We start from the raw sequence: 21,597 nt of genomic DNA on the forward strand, positions 1-21,597 counted from the left end.
GGGCCGTGCCCCCAGCCCGCAGCCCCCAGGCTGGCCGGGCGCGGCGGTGGCGGTGCCGCGCGTCACCCCGAGCGGGAGGCGACGGGGCGGGCGGCGATGCGATGTGACAGCCCGCGATGTGAGCAGCCTGACGCGATGTGACGAACATGCAAGCGATACTGCGGCGGAGGCAGTGCAGTCCGGAGTGCCGGGTGTCTCGGGGCGCTCCCGGCTCCGCTCACTGCCCAAATTACTCCGCTCGGCAGGGAGGGAGGGAGGGAGGGAGTTCGCCCGGCTGCAGCCGCTCGGCGCGGCGCGCCCGCTCCCTGCCATATGCTGCTCCCATCCTCGGGTGCTCCCGCACCGGCTCCTCGAATTAACCCCCGGAGGGCACGGAAGAGATGCGGGCCTTGCCGAATCTCGCCTCTCGGGGAGCCGGGCTCCAGCCGTGCCCGTCCTGCCGCGCGTCCCGGCGGTGCCTGGGCGTCCCGGGGGGATCACCCCAATCCGAGCGCTCCGATCTGGCCCGGTCCCCTCCCGGTCGCTGTCATTATTTACACGTCACGGCGTTTTACTTCTGCTTGGGAGTAATGAAAGAGGTTTCTTTCCCCTGGAATTTAATTTCACGCCTGAGACTTAGTGATTAATTTTCTACTTTCCCAGCTGCCTGATGGGCCCTTTTGCTTGTAAATTTTGAAATGTGCCACAAAATTTGTGTATTTTGCACCAATTAGGTGTCACCTTGAGTAATTCCTCCGATGCTGAGTTTATTCCTCCCATCAGCTATTTAGGATGTGGTTTTCCTCCCACCTCAGCCTGCTGTCCTGGCTGCCAAGGGCTGCGCTGGCCGGGTGGGACAGGGCACCCCGTGCTCAGCAAGGATAACGGGGTGCATCCTGCACTCCTCTGTGGCAGAGCCAGCAGCTCGGGGGAGTGGGGAGAGCCAGTCTCTCGTGGATGGTGCTGGCTGGGCGCGGTGTCACCATCCCAGTGTCCCTGAGACACCTCCCTTCCTCCTCTTCCCCGGGTGAGCCCAGTTCCTCTCCCAACCCAGACCCGGCGGAGTCCATCCCCACCATGTTAGACAGCTTCCAGTCCCGGGAGGTGAAGGCGGGCCGGCTGGTGGAGCTGCCCTGCATCGCCTCGGGCTACCCCAACCCGGCCGTGCGGTGGATCAAGGACGGGCGGCCGCTCCCCGCCGACAGCCGCTGGAGCAAGCGCATCACGGGGCTGACCATCAGCGACCTGCGCGTGGAGGACAGCGGCACCTACATCTGCGAGGTGACCAACACCTTCGGCTCCGCAGAGGTCACGGGGACCCTCACGGTCATAGGTGAGAGCCGGCGGGAGGAGCGGTGGGGGGCTCAGTCCTGCTGCCTTCTGACACGCAAAGCCTTGATCAGTATTCAGCTTTAGAGGTTTATACAGCTGTATAAACAACAGCCTTGTGTTTTGGCACAGTGTTTGGCTCGCTGGAAGCCACTGTCTTGCACATGTCCGATGTGTTGGGTGCTTCTGTGCTTTGCTTTGTTGATTTACATAAAATTTATGTCGATTTACATAAAATAAGCTCTAGCCAAACAGTAAATACCATCTGGGCAGGCCAAGTATTCATCACGTGCTGTTTTCCTGGGGGTTCCTCCTGTCACCGGGATCCTGGCAGTACCAGAGGCACTGTGCCTGCCTTACCTGGAGCACGGTGCCAGCCGGGCATCATCAGCCTGCTGAGAGCCAGCCTGGTGTGTCCCCAGCCCAGCACTGTGCCTGTCACACGGACCACGTCCTCTTCCAGCCATTCTGCCACCTCCCCAGCGTACCCCTGCTGGGGGCCTGGAGCTGCTGTTGAAAGCAGGGGCTGCCAGCAGCGGGGACAGTGGCAGGGCCACCTGCCTCATTGTGCAGTGACATTTACAGCGCAGCCGGGCTGGCGCTGCCGGGGCAGGAGGAGCGGAGAGCGCTCAGCGGGGATGAGCCGCCTCCCGCGGCACTGCCAACGCCTCTCCCTCTCTCACAGACCCTCTGCGTGTGACCCTCACACCAAAGAAGCTCAAAACGGGCATCGGCAGCACCGTCATCCTCTCTTGTGCCCTCAGCGGGTCCCCCGAGTACGTCATCCGCTGGTACCGCAACACGGACCTGGTGGCGGTGGATGACTACATCTCCATCCGGGGCATCAGCAACGAGACCCTCCTCATCACGGCCGCCCAGAAGAGCCACTCCGGCGCCTACCAGTGCTTTGCCACCCGCAAGTCCCAGACGGCACAGGACTTCTCCATCATCACGCTGGAGGGTGAGCTGGCTTCCCGGGCTGGGGACTCCTTCCTCTGCCCCTCTCTGAGGGGATGCTTTGTGCATGGCTGGGGGGCAGGGAGACCCACGGGGGTGGGGGTCCTGAGGCTGCTGCCAGCCTGTTCCTGGGCCCTGTGTGCTGTCTGCAGGGGCACGGCATGGCTGGGATGGGGAAGGACCAAAAGAATTGTTGACTTGCCATCCCCAGCCCCTGGGCACCCCATTCGCTAGGCAGCCCTCCCTGATCCAGCCCACCGAGCGTTTGGATAAGGGATGGGCTCTGCTGAGGGAGGTGTCCCCTCAAGCTGGCATCCGTGTCCCCTCGCCCCTGTCTGCATCTCCGTGCCACAGGGACACCAGCACAGCCATGCACGTGTCACCAGCGGGGCTCCTGTCCCGGCTGAACCTGGGGTGGGAGCTCAGTGCCATCCTGCTGGCGGGTGACTGCTGCTGCCCGTGGCTGCCGCTCCCTGACCCCCGTCCCGCTGGGTGCCCCCCAGATGGGACCCCCCGCATCGTCTCCTCCTTCAGCGAGAAGGTGGTCAACCCCGGGGAGCAGTTCTCCCTGATGTGTGCCGCCAAGGGGGCCCCGCCACCCACCGTCACCTGGGCGCTGGACGACGAGCCCATCCCGCGGGACAGCGGGCACCGCTCCAACCAGTACACCATGTCTGATGGCACCACCGTCAGCCACATGAACGTCAGCAGCCCGCAGATCAAGGACGGCGGCGTGTACCGGTGCACCGCGCGGAACTCGGTGGGCAGCGCCGAATACCAAGCGCGAATAAACGTAAGAGGTGCCTGTCTACTTTTAAATATCAGAATAGGACTTTTACTGGGCTTTTTTTTTGGTTTTGGTTCTTCTGTTCCCCAGCTGATCGCTCCTCCTCGCCTCTCCCTCTTCTTCCCCTGGCTACCCCAGCCTCACCCCCTGAGCCCTGTCACACTCCTCGCACGCCTGCAGGGTTGAGCTTCTCTGATGCCTAAAGCAGGGAGTTTAACAAAGTGGGAAGCAATTCCAGAGGCTTGGAGAGCTGAAGCTTGGCTTTGCAGAGTCAAAGGGCAGCACCGTCCACATTGGGGTCCACTCTCACTCTGCCAAACCCTGCCTTGGGGTCTGCACAGGGCGGGCAGGCACCCCTTGAGGGACCCCACCATGGAGAAGGAGGTGGCAGGCCCAGAAGTGTCCCAGGTCCCCTGTGCTGCCCCCATTCCCTACTGGAGCCCCACTCCTTGGCAGCCACCGCGCCCGGTGGCACCAGGATCTCCATGACAAACGATGATGAGGCAGCACGTGAAATCGTGGAAAATGAGCTTTGATTTGTCATGTCTGTATTTTCTTTGTCTGCTAAAAGCCATGGCCGCGTTAATCACCGTGTTATTACGGCTGCAGCGCGCTGCTCGGTGTGTTCCAGGGAGTGCTCTCAGGCACGGGGTATGCTGTAAGCCCCTGCCCATTAATAATCCCCAATTAAAGCTCCCAGGCTTACAGGTGGGAGCGAGACAAGATAAGGGAGCGTTTATTTGTCTGCTGAGAATGAGGGTTGAAGGGCTGTGTTTGTCTGTGTCTCAGGTTTGAAATGGATCTAGTGGCTTTTTGGCTGGGATCCCAGGAGAGTCGGAATTTTGCTGCCGTTTACTGCTGAATTTGGAGGAAGTTCTTCTCTCAGCCAGGAGAAGCCAGAGCAGCGTTTTCAATGAGGATGTTCCCTTGTCTCCCTTTTTCCCCTCTCTCAGCTCTTGATGGGCTGTCAGTAGATAAGATTCGGGTTTCTTTTTCAGTGGCACAGAGCATGTCCCTCAAACAGGCCCAAGACATGGCTACAGAGCCAGATGCTAATTTCTTTCTTCCTGCTCCTTCTCTTAACGCGTCCTAGAATGAAAAACACTGTCCATCAGCTGATCCTGAGTGCCTGTTAAGCTGTTATCTTGCTACACCCTCAGGATGAGGAGTCAAGACAGGGTTAATCTTTAGATTACTTCGCTATTTTATGCAGCGACTGGGAGAACAATGTAATTATTGATGCATGAAACCTCTCGTTTAAAGGCTCACCTGCAGCATTCTCCCAGTCCTCAGGCAGCTCCAAAGCCAGACAGAGACTGGTGGCTGTCTGGCTTTTCAGTGACACGCAGGTTGGCAGTGGGGGGCACAGAAAGGCGGGGTTCAAGGAGGTGAAGTGTTTTTGCCAGTGGAAGTCAGGTTCCCACGGCAGCTCTTGCCAAGGATGTTTGGCACAATGCAGGCAGCTTCCTCTGGGAGAGGCAGAGAGAGGCTGTGATGGTGGGGGAGCTCTCCCCATCTCTCCCATATCTCTGGTGCTCAGAGGAGCCAGGTGGAGGCACCCTGGGCAGGCACAGTGCCCAGAGCAGAGAACAGACACCACCCACAGTGGGCAGCAGTGGTGTGTGTGGGCTCAGCTCCCCCAGCACTGCGGTGGCATTGCTGTTTGAAGCGTGGCTGTGTCCCAGGAGCACAGCCCTGTTGGTGGTGAGGGAGAGCAGCTGGAGCTGGAGGCTGCAGCCAAGAGCAGCTGTCCCCACAGAAGCTGAGAGGAGCCTGTGCCGCCTCCTCACCCAAACCAGGGCGCCCTGGTCACCTCCTCTGCCTGTGGAGCTCGCTCTGGAATAGCAGCAGATGTGCATGCAAGCAAATGGCCCTTCGGAATTAACCTAGCCTGCCTCTTCCTTCCTCCCCAATATGTAGGTCCCCCGAGCATCCGTGCCATGAAGAACATAACAGCGGTCGCGGGTAGGGACACTTTCATCAACTGCAGGGTCATCGGGTACCCCTATTACTCCATCAAGTGGTACAAGGACTCCCTGCTGCTGCCCGATAACCACCGCCAAGTGGTCTTTGAGAACGGCACGCTGAAGCTGATGGATGTGCAGAAAGGCATGGATGAAGGAGAGTATCTGTGCAGCGTGCTGATCCAGCCCCAGCTCTCCATCAGCCAGAGCGTCCACGTCACCGTCAAAGGTGAGAGAGAGGCAGGGGATGCTTCCCCTGGTGGCAGGGAGAGCTCATCCAGGTTGGTTTTGGGGTCTCCCACAGTGGGATGGAGGCAGAGGAACGCCTGCATGGCGAGGTGGCGGCTGTGCTCTGTGGTCACCAGGTGTGGCAGCTCAGTCCTCGGGAGCTGGCTGGGCTACCTGGTCCTGCCAGCTGCCAGCAGCTGCCCCGAGCCACGCCGTATCCATTTCCCCTTACAAGTGATGGAGCAAGGATTTATGGTGTAAACACAACGTATTAAAACATCTAACCTTTGCTTGGATCACCTTCACCGATGTTTTTCTGTGTGTGCTAGCTTTTAAAAAAATCATACTCTTCGGTCTTCCGAGCGCACAGAACATCTTAAAAGCTTCTCCAGGCCATCAATTATTCAGCCCCATTGAGGGAGCTATCAGTCCTAATGAATTGAGCCGGATGCATTCCCTCCCAGTGACTGGCTGAGATTGTGCTGGGAGCTCCCGGATCTCCCCTCCTCGGGAGTTGCGGGGTCGGCTCCGCCCGTCGCCAGCCCGGTGTTGGCAGTAAATCATTCAGACAAACACGGCGGCGCTGGGGACAGAGCCGGCCAATTGTCATCCTGCCTCTCACCCAGCGGGGGATTCGTGCGCTGGATTTACTCTGATCCCCCTCCCTCCCCTCCCAGCCACCATTTTCTTATTAGGAATCAGGTTAGCGAGAGAGAGCATCAAGCTGATTAGAGATGCTACCACTTGATTAGCTAATGCTCTTCTCGCAGGCTTCCAAAGGGGAGAGGAGGCTGTGGGTAACCTGTCTGAGGGGGTGCAGGGAGGTCTTCTTGCCCCTGGGGTCTGCAGGGCTTGGCCAGCCCTGCTTTTCTCACCTCACATAAATCCCTGCCCATGTGGAGCCCCAGGGCTTGGAAAGAGGCCAGAGATGTTGGTTTTGTCTTGGGACAGGCAGGGCTGATGTGGGGACATCACCTCACGGTGTTTGTGAGCTCTTAAATAACGGCATTTGCTGGGAGGTGCCCTCAGAGGGTGCAGGATGCTGAAGTTCAGCTGAGGATTTGTGTATCCTGGGAAGGAACTGCTGCTGAACCCTTCCCAGAGTGGATTTACTGCCTCGATTAGTGGCTGGTGACGGGCTGAGGAAGGTGAGCAGGCTGCAGCACGGGCCAGACGTCTTCATTCCCCTGCGGGAGATTTACACCCAGCCCTGCTGGCTGAATTCCTCATTTCCTCTGGCCCCTGGATAAAAGGCCTGTGGAATAGAATAGCAAAGGCCCTAGCAGAGAGTCAGGGAGTGAATAAACATAACTGTGTAGCACAAGGAGCACCATAAAGCTTTTACAGCCCCAAGTGCCTGGTGACCACGTGAAATGCCACCAGTGAGTTGTGCAGCTCCTTCCAATCTCACAGGAAAAGCTCTGCAGTTCCCTCTGGCTCTGCTCCCCCCAGGAACGGGGATGTGCAGCCCTGCTCATGAGGCCCCATCCCCACCTCGTGCTGAGGGAAGCTCCTGCCCAGGTGTAGCTGCTGCTGCTGCTTGGCCAGGGACCCCCAGGATCCCAGTTTCAAACCTCCCTGCTCCACAGGGCTTTGCTGATCGGGGGCTCTTCCCTGCACTTCCCCAGCAGCACAATCCAAAATCCAGCCTCCTCCAAGGTACCCCGACAGCTCCTTCTTCCTGCAGACATCCTTGAAGGTTTGAATTAATCCCCTGTGTGTTGGTGCTGTCCTGGGGCTCCCACACAGCGCTGCTCAGGTGGCTGCAGTTTTGGGGAGCGCAGGGCTGACACAGTGCCAGGGCACTGTGGGGTGATGCTTTGCCCTACAGGAAGGCAGAGGCTGCTCACGGGGCCACCTCTGCACTGGAGCTGCTGGGATGGGCTCTGTGGTGGCACCGTGGGCAGGGTGCTCCAGGCTGTGGCAAGCGAGAGCCTGGAAGCTCTGGAGAAAGGAGAATGGCAGTGGGAAGAGGTCTGGGAAGGACAGGGGAGTTGTGAGCTCTGTTTGCGGGAAGCTGGAGCAGGGAGAGCGGCTGGAGGGGCGTGTTTGGGGAGGCGTGGTCCACAAGCCCATCCCCGCTCTGCAATAGACTGCAGTGCACTCCCAATTAATTATTCATTAATTATGGAAAACAGGCAGCACCGGCTCCATGGCTCCGGCAGCTCGAGCCACGTTGCTGTCACAGGCAGAGGGACAGGCCAGCCCTGCCTGTACCTGCCTGCCCCATGGCAGTGGCTCCCACCTGGGGGACACTGACAGCCCCTGCTTGCCGTGCTCTGGACCAGGCAGCGCTACCTGAGTGCCAGGACGGGCACAGGGGGGAGGTGGGAGCCCAGGGAAGAACACGGGGGTCCAGGGAACTGCCCCTGTGCCTGCACGGGAGGGCAGCTCCCTGCTGCCGAAGGGACAATTGGCAGGCTGCTAATTTAATTATGGAGACTGCAGAACGAGGATCTCATCTACCAGGTGCTGAGCCTTGTTAAGCTAATTGTCTCCCTCTCTCCTCTTTCTTCCCCCTCCCACATTGCCAGAGATGCTGCTGCAGTTGCCTAATTAAGTTATCAGAAAGATAATGGCTGGTTCTGAATCCAGCACCTTTAAGAAAAGCATCCATCTAATAAAGGCTTTTCTGGGAGTGGATAAATGCTGAGGTGGAATTTCGGGTGGCACGTGCTGGGGGTGGCTGGGGCTTTCCCCAGTGCAGGGTCAGCGTTTCTCCATCCCACTCTCAGCAGGGTGGCCCTGCCAGGTGGGGGAAATCTTCCTGCTGTTCTCTGCTGGACGGCACCGCCCGCTGTCCCCTGGCCTTGTTCTGGTGGAATCAAAGCCTGTCTTAGTTTCTGAGCTGCTTCTCCTCCCGGGACAGCATCTTCCCCAAGCCCCACTGCAGCCCATCCCCACTCAAGGAAGGCTTTCCTGGGATGGGCTCTCCAGCATCCTCCTCCTCTCCCCTCGACAGTCCCTCCTCTGATCCAGCCCTTCGAGTTCCCGCCAGCCTCCATCGGACAGCTCCTCTACATCCCCTGCGTGGTGTCCTCCGGGGACATGCCCATCCACATCACCTGGAGGAAGGACGGGCACGTCATCCTCTCTGGCTCTGGGGTCACCATCGAGAGCAAGGAGTTCATGAGCTCCCTGCAGATCTCCAGCGTGTCCCTCAAGCACAACGGGAACTACACCTGCATCGCCAGCAACGACGCTGCCACCGTCAGCCGGGAGCGGCAGCTGATCGTGAGGGGTGAGCCTGGAGCCCCCACATCCCACCTGCTGCTGCTGGGAAAGGGAGGGAGGGAGGGCAGCAGGGGGGATTTGGCAGGGTGAGGAGCAAGGCTGAGCCACAGCCCCCCCGTGCTCACAGGCAGTGGGGAGCTGTAGGGATCTGATGGGATTTTCCTGCAGTGACCCTCCTTCCTCCCAAACTCCGCAGTGCCTCCTCGCTTTGTGGTCCAACCCAACAACCAAGATGGCATCTATGGAAAAGCTGGGGTGCTGAACTGCTCCGTTGATGGGTACCCCCCTCCCAAAGTCATGTGGAAGCACGCTAAAGGTAGGGATGGGTCACAGCATGTGTGGGGATGTCAGTGCACACTGGGGAGAGTCCCTTGGGCATGGCCACCCCAGCTCCAAGCCTGGTGAGAACTGCTGTGGCTCAGCTGAGCTCTGTGCCTCTGTGTCCCCTCCCAGGAAGTGGCAACCCCCAGCAGTACCACCCCATCCCCCTGACGGGCCGCATCCAGATCCTGCCCAACAGCTCCCTGCTCATCCGCCACGTGCTGGAGGAGGACATCGGCTACTACCTCTGCCAGGCCAGCAACGGCGTGGGCACAGACATCAGCAAGTCCATGTTCCTCACCGTCAAGAGTAGGTACCCAGGGCTGTGCCGGGGGCATCGTCAGGGGCACAGGGACCTGCTCCTGGCAGGGTCACAGCCATGACCTGGGGAGCAGAGCTGGGCACCGTGAGGGTGGCTGTGGGACACGGGGTCACCAGCAGAGCCTGGTGTGGCACAGCCTCCCTCTCTGTTCTGAGGGCTCCAACCACACCAGCCGTGCTCCAGCCCCGGCCCCACGCATCCCCACGATCAATGCAGGGCACGGGAGGGCATCGATTCCTCCCCTCCAGGGACCCGCTTCCCTTTTGCTATTAAACACACTTTGTCTTTAATAAAACCAGGCAATCAATCTACATCATCCAGGAGGAAAGGAAATAGCTGGGCTGCTTTGACAGGGACGGGCTGGGAAGTGTTGTTAGACACCGTGTTTGAACTGTGTGTGTTATTGGATTGCTCTCCCGTTGCTATCAGCAGAATGTATAATTGCCAGCTCCCTGTTAGTTATTGGGCTCGTTGCTGCAGGGAGCATTCAAACCTCCACAAGGAGATGGTGGAGGGGGTCCAGAGCAATTACCCTCACTCCTGGTGTCTCCAGGAGGGGCTGGGGTCAGGATTGGGTTCAGGAGGACTAAACTCTGCCTTGACCATGCTGGGAATGAGGCAGTGAGCACACTGTGCCAGAGGGGATGGAGGCTGCTGGTGAAGCCATGGGAGCCAGCATCCCCCTGCTTGCCCACTCAGGCTGCTGTGGGCAGAGGGGACGTGCAGCCTACTCTGGTCACCACCAAGCCCTGCCTCCCCTCCCCAGGCTGCTGCTTTCTTCCCTGACACCAGCAGCTGTTTCTCTCAGGGGCTTCTCCCCTCCCCACGCAGCCTCTGCCTTCCCAGGTTCCCACTCCCCTCGCTGTCAGCTGTTTAATTTATCCCTGCACTGATGAATCAAACCCAGCCACTTCAAACAAGGCACTTCAATGAGTGCAGGTACAAAGTCGAGGCGATTAATCCCGAGTGAGCATGCCAAGTCTGGGAGCCCGGGCTGGTGCCGTGTCCCTGCTAGCTCCTGTAATTGCATCCCAGGACAGGTTGCTTGCTGACTTGAATAGCACATAACCTTATTATGCAAGTGCTTTTGCATCTCCTGGAGCCCTCGGAGCCCTCGCTGCCTTTGAAAAGGTTTGGATGAATAGGTACACCAAGCGCCACAGCCAATTAGGCATTAGATGGGCTCTTTGTTTTGTTTCATTTTGGGGTTTTTGTTTGTTTAGTGAAATGTCAGCCCAATTAAAGGGAGATCAGCACTGGCTTTCCCTGAAAGTCAGGCCACTGCGGACTGAGTTAAATGAGAGTTAATCAGAGCCCAAACAAAGCGTGCTGGCGGTCAGCAGGGGAGAGGGCAGTGCCACAGCCAGCTGGTGTCACACGTGCCCTGCCCTGGCACCACGGCCAGGGGTGAGCTGGGACAGCCAGGTGACACACTGGGCACTGTGTGCCTGAGTTCCCTGGGCTGGGCAGAGCCAGCAGCACCTGGGTGATGCTTTTGTCGGGGGGTGGTGGGTGTGAAAAGCCACCAGATTTGCTTGGGAATGTCACCCACGGGGTTGAGGCTTTCCTGTCCCTGGGTGCCACGGCCCCTGGGCTCCCACAGCATGGCAGCCTGTCCTTCCCTGCTTTGGGAAGGAACTCACCAGCACGCAGAAGGTGAGGAGTGAAAGGTGGGGAGTGCTGGAGTATCCGAGTGTGTGCCCGGGGGCACGGCAGGCTGGGCTGGGCGCAGGTGAGGGGCCCAGCAGTGCGTGATAAATGCCATTTAGCACATGGCTGCACACCTGCCCAGGTGTCAGGAGCGTGTGGGATGGGGACAGTCACATCCCCCGGGCTCCTGCCCGCTGTGCCAGAGCGGCAGCACCCTGGGCACTGGGGAGGGGGCTCCTCTGCCTGCCCCGTGCCAGGGGTCCAGCCAGGGGGCAGGAGAGGGGTCTCTGTCCGTGGTCGTGGCACAGCCCTCCTTGGAAGTTCTCTGCCACACAGCGCGAGCATAACTGATTGCTTCCATGCAATTTGAATTAATCTCATGCTTCAGGTGAAACTCAGCTAATCAGTGTAGAAAGGAAGCTGAGACGGGTGCAATCAAATTAACATCACAGAGCCAGCTCCAAACAAGAAAGAGGGGGGCGAGGGAGGCAGGCACAGCCCTTGTCACCCTTGTCACTGTTCCCATTCAGTTGTCACCAGCGCTCTGCCAGGCGGCTCGTGCCCCAGCCGGGAGTGGGACGGCAGCGTGCTCTGGCTGTTGGCTCCCTTTGTTCCCAGCCTTGTCTCTGCCCAGAGAGGGGGACCAGCTCTGGTTGTGGCCTTGTTGACAAGGCTGTGGGCACCAGGAGAGGCTGGGTGGATGGGGTGTGCTCTGGTGGGCACAGAATGGAGGGCACAGGAGGTGTTGGAGGCGAGCTCTCCTCGAAGGAAGCCTGTCTGCCCAGAATGAGCTGTGGCTGATGCCACGTTATTGATGCCCCCACAGCCAGGAAGGGATCACAGACTGGCTGGGAGCAGCCCCCAGCCACCCGTGGAGGTCCCTGCAGCTAGTCCCAAGCAATGTGGATCCTCTGCAAGCTGCAGAGCTGCTGCAGGGCAGGTGTTAGGCACCAGTGCCCAATCTGTGCTATCCTCACAGCTGCTTGGGGTTTTCTGGGGGTTTGTTGTGCTCTTTTCCTGCTCTGGACTACGTGCAGCTCCCATGGGACCCTGGCAATTGAGAGAAGTTGATATGTTTACATCCAAGGAGCTGCTTTTAATCAAACATCAATAAGTGCATTTCAGTGAAGCAGAGCCTGAAACAGAGCTCCTCTCCCGGGGCCTCTGCTCTCTGCTGGGAAGGGGCCAGTGCAGCCAAGGCTGCTGCAGCCCTGGGGGGCTGTCCTGCCCCTTTGGCCCCATAGCCACACAGCCTCTGCTGCTGCACTGTGCTCCAGCCTGGGCTGATGAGGGCTGAGTGACACATCCCCAGTGTCCCTGTTTGACAAATAGCAGGGTGACCCCTCCATGCTTTTCCATGGCAGGGGACAGTGGGCAGGAGCCTGGCAGGAGCCAGGACTGGGTGCTGAGCCCCTCCTCCAGCTGTGTGTGCCCTTGTGCTGTGCTGGGCAGTCAGCCCTGCCCTGGGGAAAGTGCAAGAGCCCCTGGCTGTCCCTGTGCTCTGTCCTCACCCCATGGAACTGGGACAGGCCTAACCCTAACCCTTCCCAGGCCTGCCTCTGTCCTGGTGCATCCCTGACCTGGGGCTAAGGCAGGCAGAGGTGTCAGAGCACTGGGGATGGGACAGGGCAGAGTTTGGAGAAGTCTCAGGCTGCTTCTTGTGACCCTTGGTGGCCCAGGCTGCACTGCCACAACCTCCCTGCTCTTTGCCATCCCCTGCCAGCTCAGGGGTGCCGTGCTCCCCTTGGCACAGGATTGTCACACGGGCACCAAGCTGGGCACTGCAGTGTCCTGCACCCCACAAACTCCAGCAGCTCAGGAGGAAAGGTTTCCTTTGCTGTTAATTGAATTACATTGCCACAGAAAGCCGAGGAGTCGTAGCTCATTAGAGCCTCTTGTGTCCCATTAGAACAGTGTGTGTTGCCTTTGCGGATTGTCATTATCATACATTACTGCAGGACTCAGCACTGCTGTTTGTTTATGCATTACATTTTTTTCTGCTTCCCCAGCCTGCCCTCGGTCCCCCAGCCCGTTCCTCCTGTGTGCTGCCTGCCACAGCCAGCCCACTGCATGGCACTGGGGTGGCACAAAGAGCTTGGCTCTTGCAGCAGGGAAGAGCCAGGCCAGGGATCAGTACAGCATCCTCACAGCACTGCTCAGCCATCCCCATCTGTGCTGCACCCACTGCTCGAGCACCTCTGGGTTCTGCACCCCTGCCAGGTGGTGACCACGGCACAGGGTGTCCCCACTGGCCCCGTTTGTGTATTGGGGTGGCTATGGAAAAAACTCATCTCTGGCATCTGCAATGCAAAGGCGGCCTTGCTGGTGGGAAATCACACTCTGTATTCTGCCCAGGTTTATACGAGTGAATTATGCAAATCCGTGATGGAAAACATTCTTCCTCTCATCCTCGGGAGTGTAAAACCTTAGTCAATAATTCATACCCGCACGTCTCAGACTGGAGGCTTTCTCTTCATTATAGTGTGCACTTGGTTATTTGTCTTTCACGTTTTATTGTCTACCCCGGTGTAATGCTATGCATTATAAAATTTATCTGCTTCATTATTTTATGATCCTGAGCTGTATAATGCAGCGCGACGGTTCCGCTCCGGGCTGCGCGGCCGCTCGGTGAGAGCCGCGTCCCCGCCGGCTCCGTGGGCTCTGCGGGGCCCCGCAGCCACAGGTGGCACCTGCCCGTCCCCAGGGCACGCGGGTGACACTTTCCCTCCCCGCAGTCCCAGCCATGATCACCTCCCACCCCAACACCACCATCGCCATCAAGGGCCAGACCAAGGAGCTGAACTGCACAGCGCGGGGCGAGCGGCCCATCATCATCCGCTGGGAGAAGGGGGACACCGTCATCGACCCCGACCGCAACATGCGCTACGCCATCACCACCAAGGACAACGGCGACGAGGTCATCTCCACCCTCAAGGTGAGGGCTGCGCGTCCTGCACCTGCCTGGGCTCCCAGGGGTCTCGCTGGGTGTGGGAGAGAAGCAGAGAAGGTGCAGGGAGGGTGTGGTGGTCCCCAGGGGATGTCACGGAGCCAGGCACTGTGCTGGGCTCCCTGAGTAGCAAAGCTGAGCCCAGAGGGGTGTTAGGAGTGCAGCTCCAGGGAGTGGCACTGTGGTGGGAGCAGGCAGGGGAAGGCAGGGCACAGTGCTGGGGCAGCTCAGTCTGAATTGGCTCCTCTCCCTGGAACACTGGCAGCTGAAACCAGCCGACCGTGGGGACTCCGTCTTCTTCTCTTGTCATGCCATCAACTCCTACGGCGAGGACAGAGGCCTGATCCAGCTCACTGTCCAAGGTAATCCATCCCCCCTGCCTGAGCCCTGCGGTGCACAGCCTTGCTGAGAGGGTCCCCCTGCTCCTGGGGCCTCCTCTGCCTGTGTCCCTAACCTGCCTGCATGTCCCCAAGAGCCCCCTGACCCGCCGGAGCTGGAGATCCGTGAGGTGAAAGCCCGGAGTATGAATTTGCGGTGGACGCAGCGGTTCGATGGCAACAGCATCATCACTGGCTTTGATATCGAGTACAAGAACAAGTCAGGTAGGTGACAGTGATGTCCCCTCCCCGTGGCACAGTGGGGCTGGGGGCTGGCCTGCACAGGCAGGTGTGGGACTGCCCCAGCGGTGCCTCCAAGGGAATATTCTGCATCCCGGTTCCTTTGATGAAGAAAGGAGAGAGCAGCATTAATGAAATATGGTAATTTCTGTTGGATGGGAGCATTTGAAAGGGAATATTAAAAGAGACAATATTTGCAAAAAGTTGAACCCCAGCGCACAACAGCGAAAGAGAGAAGCAGCACCTCTCCAGGGGTACAAGAGCTGGAGGTGCCTGGGGAGCTCACCGGCTTGATCATGGCCCCCTCAGCACTGCAGGCCCTGCATGGGATTCTGGCTCTGACCCTTCTGCCTCACTCTTCCAGATTCCTGGGATTTCAAGCAGTCTACACGCAACATCTCCCCGACCATCAACCAGGCGAACATCGTGGACCTGCACCCCGCCTCGGTGTACAGCATCCGCATGTACTCCTTCAACAAGATCGGGCGCAGTGAGCCCAGCAAGGAGCTCACCATCAGCACCGAGGAAGCAGGTGCCTCCCTGGGCTCCTGGTGGGGCTGCTGGGGATGCTGGGCAGGGGGAGCATGGGGGCTGAAGCTGGCTGAGGTGCAGCTCTCCTGAAGCCAGGGATTTCCTGGTGAGGAGCTCCTGAACCTTCTCAATGTGCTGGTTTGTGTTTGTCTCTCTCAGCTCCCGATGGCCCTCCAATGGATGTCACCTTGCAGCCCATCACATCCCAGAGCATCCAGGTCACCTGGAAGGTGAGTGAGGCTGGGATGCTGTGTGGGATTTTTTTGGCTATGGGGGCTTGGCAAAATGCTGCCCCAGCTTGTCCTGAGATCCAGCATGTCATCAATGTCACAAGAATCAGGAAGAGTTCTCCAGGAAAAAGAAAAACCTGCAGGCTGGGCAAGCAACTCACCTTATTGCTCAGGGCTCTTATCAATCATGTTTTACAACAAGGTCATTATCTCATAGGGTGTCCGTGGGGGACCATGGGGCAGAGAGGATAAATATGTAAAAACTCAGGTGCTGGGTTGCAAAGTGTTTGAGCAGAGATCAATAAAACTTAGAATCAGATTTATTTTTCCAAAGCTGCCTAATGAAAAATAAAATTGATTATAAAGTTAGGACTTGGGAATGAACTGCTAAGTCAATAAATTTAGGGTTCCAGCTTCTCTCCCCACCTCCCCTTAAGCATTGAAAAACAGATTAATGAAAAGTAAGATTCACTTGAAAGATAAGTCACTTCGTTTTAGGAGTATTTCAGCAAGATGGATCGCCCAGGCATTGTAACATAAATTTGCAATCAACCCTATTGATTTGTTAATGCTTCAGAGAAATATTGTTAAGATTGATCTCAATCTGGCCTCTCAGGCTGACAGAATTGGGATTTCTCCTGCTCCAGCTGGGGACTGGTGCTGTCCAGGCAGCACTTCCCTCTCTGGCGGCTCTGAGGACCCGCTGGACCTTTTTTATCACTATTTTGCCACTCAGGGAAAAGTGGGGAGGGAAAACAACTTGAAAGCCTTGAGAAAAGCCCCTGGGGAGAGGTGGTTGGGGCACGGAGCCCTGTGAGCCTCCCAGCCCTGTGACACTGCTCCGTCCTGCCCTCGCTGTCCCTCAGGCCCCGAAGAAGGAGCTGCAGAACGGGGTGATCCGTGGCTACCAGATCGGCTACCGGGAGAACAGCCCGGGCAGCAACGGGCAGTACAGCATCGTGGAGATGAAGGCCACGGGGGACAGCGAGGTCTACACGCTGGACAACCTCAAGAAGTTTGCGCAGTACGGGGTGGTGGTGCAGGCGTTCAACCGCGCGGGCACGGGGCCCTCGTCCAGCGAGATCAACGCCACCACGCTGGAGGACGGTAAGGATGGCCCAGTGACCAAACCAGGTCCAGGTCCCACCCAGGGCACCCTCAGTTGGTGCCCATCCCATCACACAGGTCTGGGGTGGTGGCTGTGTGTCCCCACAACTCCCTGGGAAGGGACCAGGAGCACAGCACTGTCCGGACACCCGTGGCGCTGAGTTTGTGGCACAGCTAAAGGGTGCAAGGTGGATTTGGGCACTGCTGAAGTGCCAGGCAGGTTTCCACCTGGGACACAGTCACTGATGGCCTCGGTCGTTTTAAAAACAATGAGGAAAAAGTTTTGCAGTGTGTTTGCTCAGCAGTTTTTCATACTTAATTAAGGCTCTCGTTAGCCTGTCAAACCGCGATCGTTTCCTGGCTGCATTAGCACTCCTCCCGGGGTATTCAAGGGCCCCTGTTTTAGCAATAGTGTCTTTTCCATAATTATATTACCTTCATTTTGTTCAAACGGACTATCTGTATTAGTTTATTATACTCCGTCCCTAATTACATGGTGCTTATATTTTTGCACCTAAGTAATATGAAACAATAATCATTTTCAAAGAGGATCGTTACGGTGATGTATTATCATTTAAATGCTCATAAAAATTAGAGTTACCTCTTGCGGGGCAATGGGATCTAATTACCTTGCATCCACTCAGCTCTCCCACTCTCCCCTCGCTGGAAGCATCCTCCCTGTCACCACCAGCACAGGGTTCACACCCACCTCACTGGCCTAGAAGGAAAACTGCATGTTGGAGGCAGAGCCCTGCTGGGCAGGACTGGCTGAGGGCTTCCAGCAGCACAGCGGGGTCCGTGTGGGTGCAGTCAGGGTGGCTGTGTGGGACACGGCTCCTTCAGCCTGGCGTCTCCATCCTCCTGCTGATTGTCCTCCTCATCCCTCCCCAGTTCCCAGCCAGCCCCCCGAGAACGTGCGAGCCATCTCCATCACCTCGGACGTGGCCGTGATCTCCTGGTCGGAGCCCCCGCGCAGCACCCTCAACGGGGTGCTCAAGGGCTACCGCGTCATCTTCTGGTCCCTCTACATGGACGGAGGTGAGCACACCTAGGGGGCAGGTGACATGGGGGACCTGGGGGGCACAGGGGCTGACAGGCCCTGTCTCCTGCAGAGTGGGGTGAGATGCAGAACATCACGACCACGCGGGAGCGAGTGGAGCTGCGGGGCATGGAGAAATTCACCAACTACAGCGTGCAGGTGCTGGCCTACACCCAGGCAGGTGATGGCGTCCGCAGCAGCGTGCTCTACATCCAGACCAAGGAGGACAGTAAGTGGCTCTGCCACCCGCTCGTGCCAGGGCTGGAGAGGCTGCTGGGGCACAGGGGAAACCCCCCGTGTACAGCCATGGGCAGGGCATTTCCCTTTCCCTTTCTTTCCTTTTCCTTAAGTGCTGATATTTAAATATTTACACCCCGCGTGCCCTACTTTAATGCCATTAGCTCGCTAGCAGAGCATCCCTGGGCCTGTGTCCTAGGAAGTGCCAGATGCTGGGAGGGAGGCGCAGCTGGGCAGGGTACGGCTGACAGATTAAGGAGATGGCCATTAAAAGCCAATCATGATTTCTAAAGCAGAGCTTGGGCTGCAATTAACCCTCCTGCCTCTGGCTCACGTGGGGACCAGAGCCACCCGTGGAGAGGTGTCCTGCAGGCAGACCTGTCCCTGCCTGTGTGTGACACCACCATGGCAGCTGCTTCCCCGGGTGTGGCTGGGATGCCAGCCCCACAGCAGGGTGCTGTCACATCTCCCGGCTGGGCAGAGACCTTGGAGACCTCCTGGCACCAGCTCTGCCACGCTCTCCCCCCTCAGTTCCAGGTCCCCCGGCTGGGATCAAGGCTGTGCCGTCCTCTGCCAGCAGCGTGGTGGTGTCCTGGCTGCCGCCGGCCAAGCCCAACGGCATCATTCGGAAGTACACCATCTTCTGCTCCAGCCCCGGCTCGGGGCAGCCGGTACGGGGGGGCAGCGGGGCTGGGAATCGCCACAGTGTGCCAGGGAATGCTGGGCTGGCCAAGCAGCAACGGGAGGGAGAGCTGATGCCAGGCAGCAGCCGCAGCAAAGACCTCTTGGGGTGCACTGCGGAATTGTCCAAGGGCATGCATGGGCACTGTGCGGCAGGGATTGGTCCCGTTGTCTCTCCTGTTCCCATTCTCTGGCATCTGCCCTGCTCAGCGCCTGCTCCAGAGGGGGAAACATGCCAGCAGCTGACCAAAAATGAAATAGAAATCCAACCTGGCCCCATCCCTCCTTGCTGAGGGAGAGGTTGATGGGAGGTCTGCAGACTAGTGCTTATCAAAAGCTCCTTCTCAAACTCATTTCACTATCTGAGCCTCTGGTTTCCAGGGCAACATAATCTTTTCATCAAAGCAACTGGTAAAACCGCTGGGATCCGATATTGTTTTCTTGGCATCTTGTCAAAACTGTCATTTGGGTAAAAAAAAAATTATGTATACTATACAATATTCATATAGGTGTGTCTGCTTTGGGGTACACTCACATCCGTGTCCCTGCAAGGGCACACGTGTGCTGACAGTGAGCACACAGGCACCTGCCAAGTCATGTTTTAAGAGCCCTATCCTGTGCCAAGGGGGTCGTGGAGCCCATCCCTGCCTGCTGCTGGCATGGTGGCACAGCTGGGTGGCAGTCCTTGCCCTCGTGGCATTTGTGGGGCAGGGTGACTTTGTCCCCGCTGTGATGGGGACAGGCCCTGGTGCTTGCACACAGCCAGCCCTGTCCTCAGGGCCACTGCAGGGCTGGGCCAGGTGATGCAGTGACCCCACATGGGTTTTGGGGACCCCCTTTGCCTCTCGTGGGTTTGGGCCATCCCAGCTGGGGTTGGCTCCAGGCTGGCGCTGCTGCAGCTCGGCGGTGCCAGGACAGAATCCTTTCCCGGGAACAGGGATGCTCAGCCATCTGCTCCTGGGCTGCAGCCCGGCTCCCTGGAGGAATCACGACACCAGCCGGCTCTCCCCGGCATTGAGGGGTGTGAGCGGAGCCGCTGTGCTCGGGATAAACCCGCGAGGGGCTGTGGGGTCTGGGATAAACCCGCGAGGGGCTGTTGGATCTGGGGTAAACCCGCGAGGGGCTGTGGGGTCTGTGCCGAGGCCATGGGCTGAGGGTCTCACAGAAGCTTCCCCTTCTCCCGTGTTCCCCCTGCCCGCAGGCTCCCAGCGAGTACGAGACCAGCCCGGACCAGCTCTTTTACCGCATCGCCCACCTGAACCGGGGCCAGCAGTACCTGCTCTGGGTGGCCGCCGTCACCTCCGCCGGCCGCGGCAACATCAGCGAGAAGGTCACCATCGAGCCTGCGGGCAAAGGTACAGCCTGGGGGGCTGCCAGCCTGGGGGACACCCCCGCTGCTGTGCCCTGCCCTGTGGCCTGCAGGGAGTGATGGCTGGGTGACCCCAGGCAGAGGAGGGGCAGCACTGGGGTCCCGGGTTTCCTTACACCTTGGGGGGGTCTGTACATCTCAGGGGGTCTGTGCACGGGGCCAGCCCCCCAGGCTGACCTCCTCCTTTTCCCCAAGCCCCTGCCAAGATCATCTCCTTCGGAGGCACCGTCACCACGCCGTGGATGAAGGACGTGAGGCTGCCGTGCAACTCCGTCGGGGAGCCTGTGCCCGCCATCAAGTGGACCAAGGACAGGTATGGAGGGGGCTGCCAGCCGTGCTGGGGGCTGGTGCCAGCCCTGACTGTGCCACCCAGGGCTGACGTGCCCCCTGTCCCCCTGGCAGCGAGGACTCTGCCATCCCGGTGACGGTGGACGGGCACCGCCTGATCCAGGCCAACGGGACGCTGGTGCTGCGCTCGGTGAAGGCCGAGGACTCCGGCTACTACACCTGCACTGCCACCAACACCTGGGGCTTCGACACCATCATCATCAACCTGCTGGTGCAAGGTGAGGGCTCCACCTCCGTGCTGCCCTGCACGGACACACCATCCCCAGTGCCCAGTGCCCAGGCTCTGTCCTGCACCAGGCGCTCCTGCTGGCCCAGGCACGAGTGCAAGGCCTCCTTGCCAGTTCTGGGGGCACAGTGCGGGGCACTCTGCGTGTGTGAGGTGCTCATGGGCTTTCCCTCCTCCCTAGTGCCCCCAGACCAGCCCCGCCTGACCGTCTCCAAGACCTCGGCATCGTCCATCACGCTGGCCTGGATCCCCGGGGACAATGGGGGCAGCTCCATCCGAGGTAGGGCTGCTGTGGGTGATGGGGCTGCTCATCCCAGGACCATGACTGGTTCCATTCTCATGGAACATGTTTGCAGGCACTCTGTGCCACGTTTTTGTATCTGCACCTCAGTTTGCCCCTCTCCAAAATGCCTCAGAAATGCTTCAGAGTAAGGCTGATGCCTCTGAGCTCTTAGCAGGGGCTGCCAGCCCTGATGAGGGGTTTGTCAGGTGTTTTGGACAAGCTGCAGGGACTGATGTAGCTAAAGAAGGGCACATCCCTGGGTGCTAAGGTGGTGGTGGCCAGGGCCAGCCCCAGAGCTGCTCCGAGTCTCCTGGCATTGGTGCCACTTTGAACCCACCAGAGCAGGAGTTGTCCCACATCCCTGACAGGCTGGGGGCTTTGGGAGGGCTCCAGGAGCATCCCAGCTTTCCCAAGTCTCCTTTCTGCTCTGATTCATCTCATGAATTATAGGTTGAAACAGCTGCGTGCGGAGGGGGGAGCGGGGAGTGAGGAAGGAGACCTCACTTACAATTAATTAAAAGCATGAAAGTAATTACAAGCAAATCTCCCCAGCCAGCAGCCTTTCACTCCAGCGGACTCTGTTGATAAATTTGGTTATAATTGGATTAGAAATATTAAAAACACACCGCATGTACAAAATAAATAAATAAGCAGTGGCAGGCACCAGGGTGGGTGGTGTGGGGGTGTCAGGGCTGGTGTTGCCACTGCTGGGAATCACATGCCCATGGCTTTGGGAAGCTCCTGGTGTCACCATCCACAGGGAATCCTTGGTGGTGGGAAGGTGTGAGCAGTGTCCCCACTGCTCTGCCTGAGCTGGGTGTTCACAGAGCTCCTTCACCTGACCCCTCTGGCATTGCCACGGTGGTACCTGGGTGGTGTTGGCACCGGGGCCATCCTGCCAGCCCTGCCTTGTGCAGCTCATCATGCACACAGCAAGGCAGGAAGCCTACTCTTGCCTGCTATTTTTATCTGAGAATTGGCCAAATATCCTGCAGAAATAGCCAAACCTATCAGTGCAGCAGGAAAGTTTGGTCAGCACAGCCGGGGCAGCAGGGATGTGCTGTCCCAAGATGCCCCAATGCCCTTGGGGCTGTCCCTGTGTCCCCTGCTCTCCCGGGAAGCCCAGACCAGCCATCTCCAGGTGCCTTGTTGATGGCAGCGTAACAGGTTTGCTCATCTAGGACACAGTGTGCTTCCTAATACTCCTCATC

General features: G+C 58.5%; 1 protein-coding gene across 4 annotated transcripts in view; it reads left to right on the plus strand.

The window, feature by feature from the left end:
• Positions 1-21,597, plus strand: part of DSCAML1 (DS cell adhesion molecule like 1) — a 98,622-nt gene that overhangs the window by 69,210 nt on the left and 7,815 nt on the right. For 2 of the 4 annotated variants that reach the window (XM_071449494.1, XM_071449495.1), the window contains exons 5-24: positions 1,034-1,312; positions 1,994-2,269; positions 2,769-3,065; positions 4,973-5,245; positions 8,207-8,485; positions 8,675-8,794; positions 8,932-9,108; positions 13,507-13,706; positions 13,984-14,080; positions 14,192-14,320; positions 14,700-14,867; positions 15,026-15,096; positions 15,963-16,203; positions 17,095-17,241; positions 17,316-17,471; positions 18,011-18,150; positions 19,362-19,515; positions 19,725-19,842; positions 19,932-20,095; positions 20,285-20,383. In XM_071449494.1, the coding sequence (XP_071305595.1) occupies positions 1,034-1,312; positions 1,994-2,269; positions 2,769-3,065; positions 4,973-5,245; positions 8,207-8,485; positions 8,675-8,794; positions 8,932-9,108; positions 13,507-13,706; positions 13,984-14,080; positions 14,192-14,320; positions 14,700-14,867; positions 15,026-15,096; positions 15,963-16,203; positions 17,095-17,241; positions 17,316-17,471; positions 18,011-18,150; positions 19,362-19,515; positions 19,725-19,842; positions 19,932-20,095; positions 20,285-20,383 (3,585 nt within the window). Of the gene's footprint in view, positions 1-1,033; positions 1,313-1,993; positions 2,270-2,768; positions 3,066-4,972; positions 5,246-8,206; positions 8,486-8,674; positions 8,795-8,931; positions 9,109-13,506; positions 13,707-13,983; positions 14,081-14,191; positions 14,321-14,699; positions 14,868-15,025; positions 15,097-15,962; positions 16,204-17,094; positions 17,242-17,315; positions 17,472-18,010; positions 18,151-19,361; positions 19,516-19,724; positions 19,843-19,931; positions 20,096-20,284; positions 20,384-21,597 lie in introns of those variants that run through there. The other 2 variants (XM_071449496.1, XM_071449497.1) reach the window with 2 other exon arrangements.

Source organism: Agelaius tricolor, unplaced genomic scaffold (genome assembly GCF_023055355.1).
Source record: "Agelaius tricolor isolate 1412-34295 unplaced genomic scaffold, bAgeTri1.0.p SCAF_29, whole genome shotgun sequence".
NCBI classification, from domain to species: Eukaryota; Metazoa; Chordata; class Aves; order Passeriformes; family Icteridae; genus Agelaius; species Agelaius tricolor.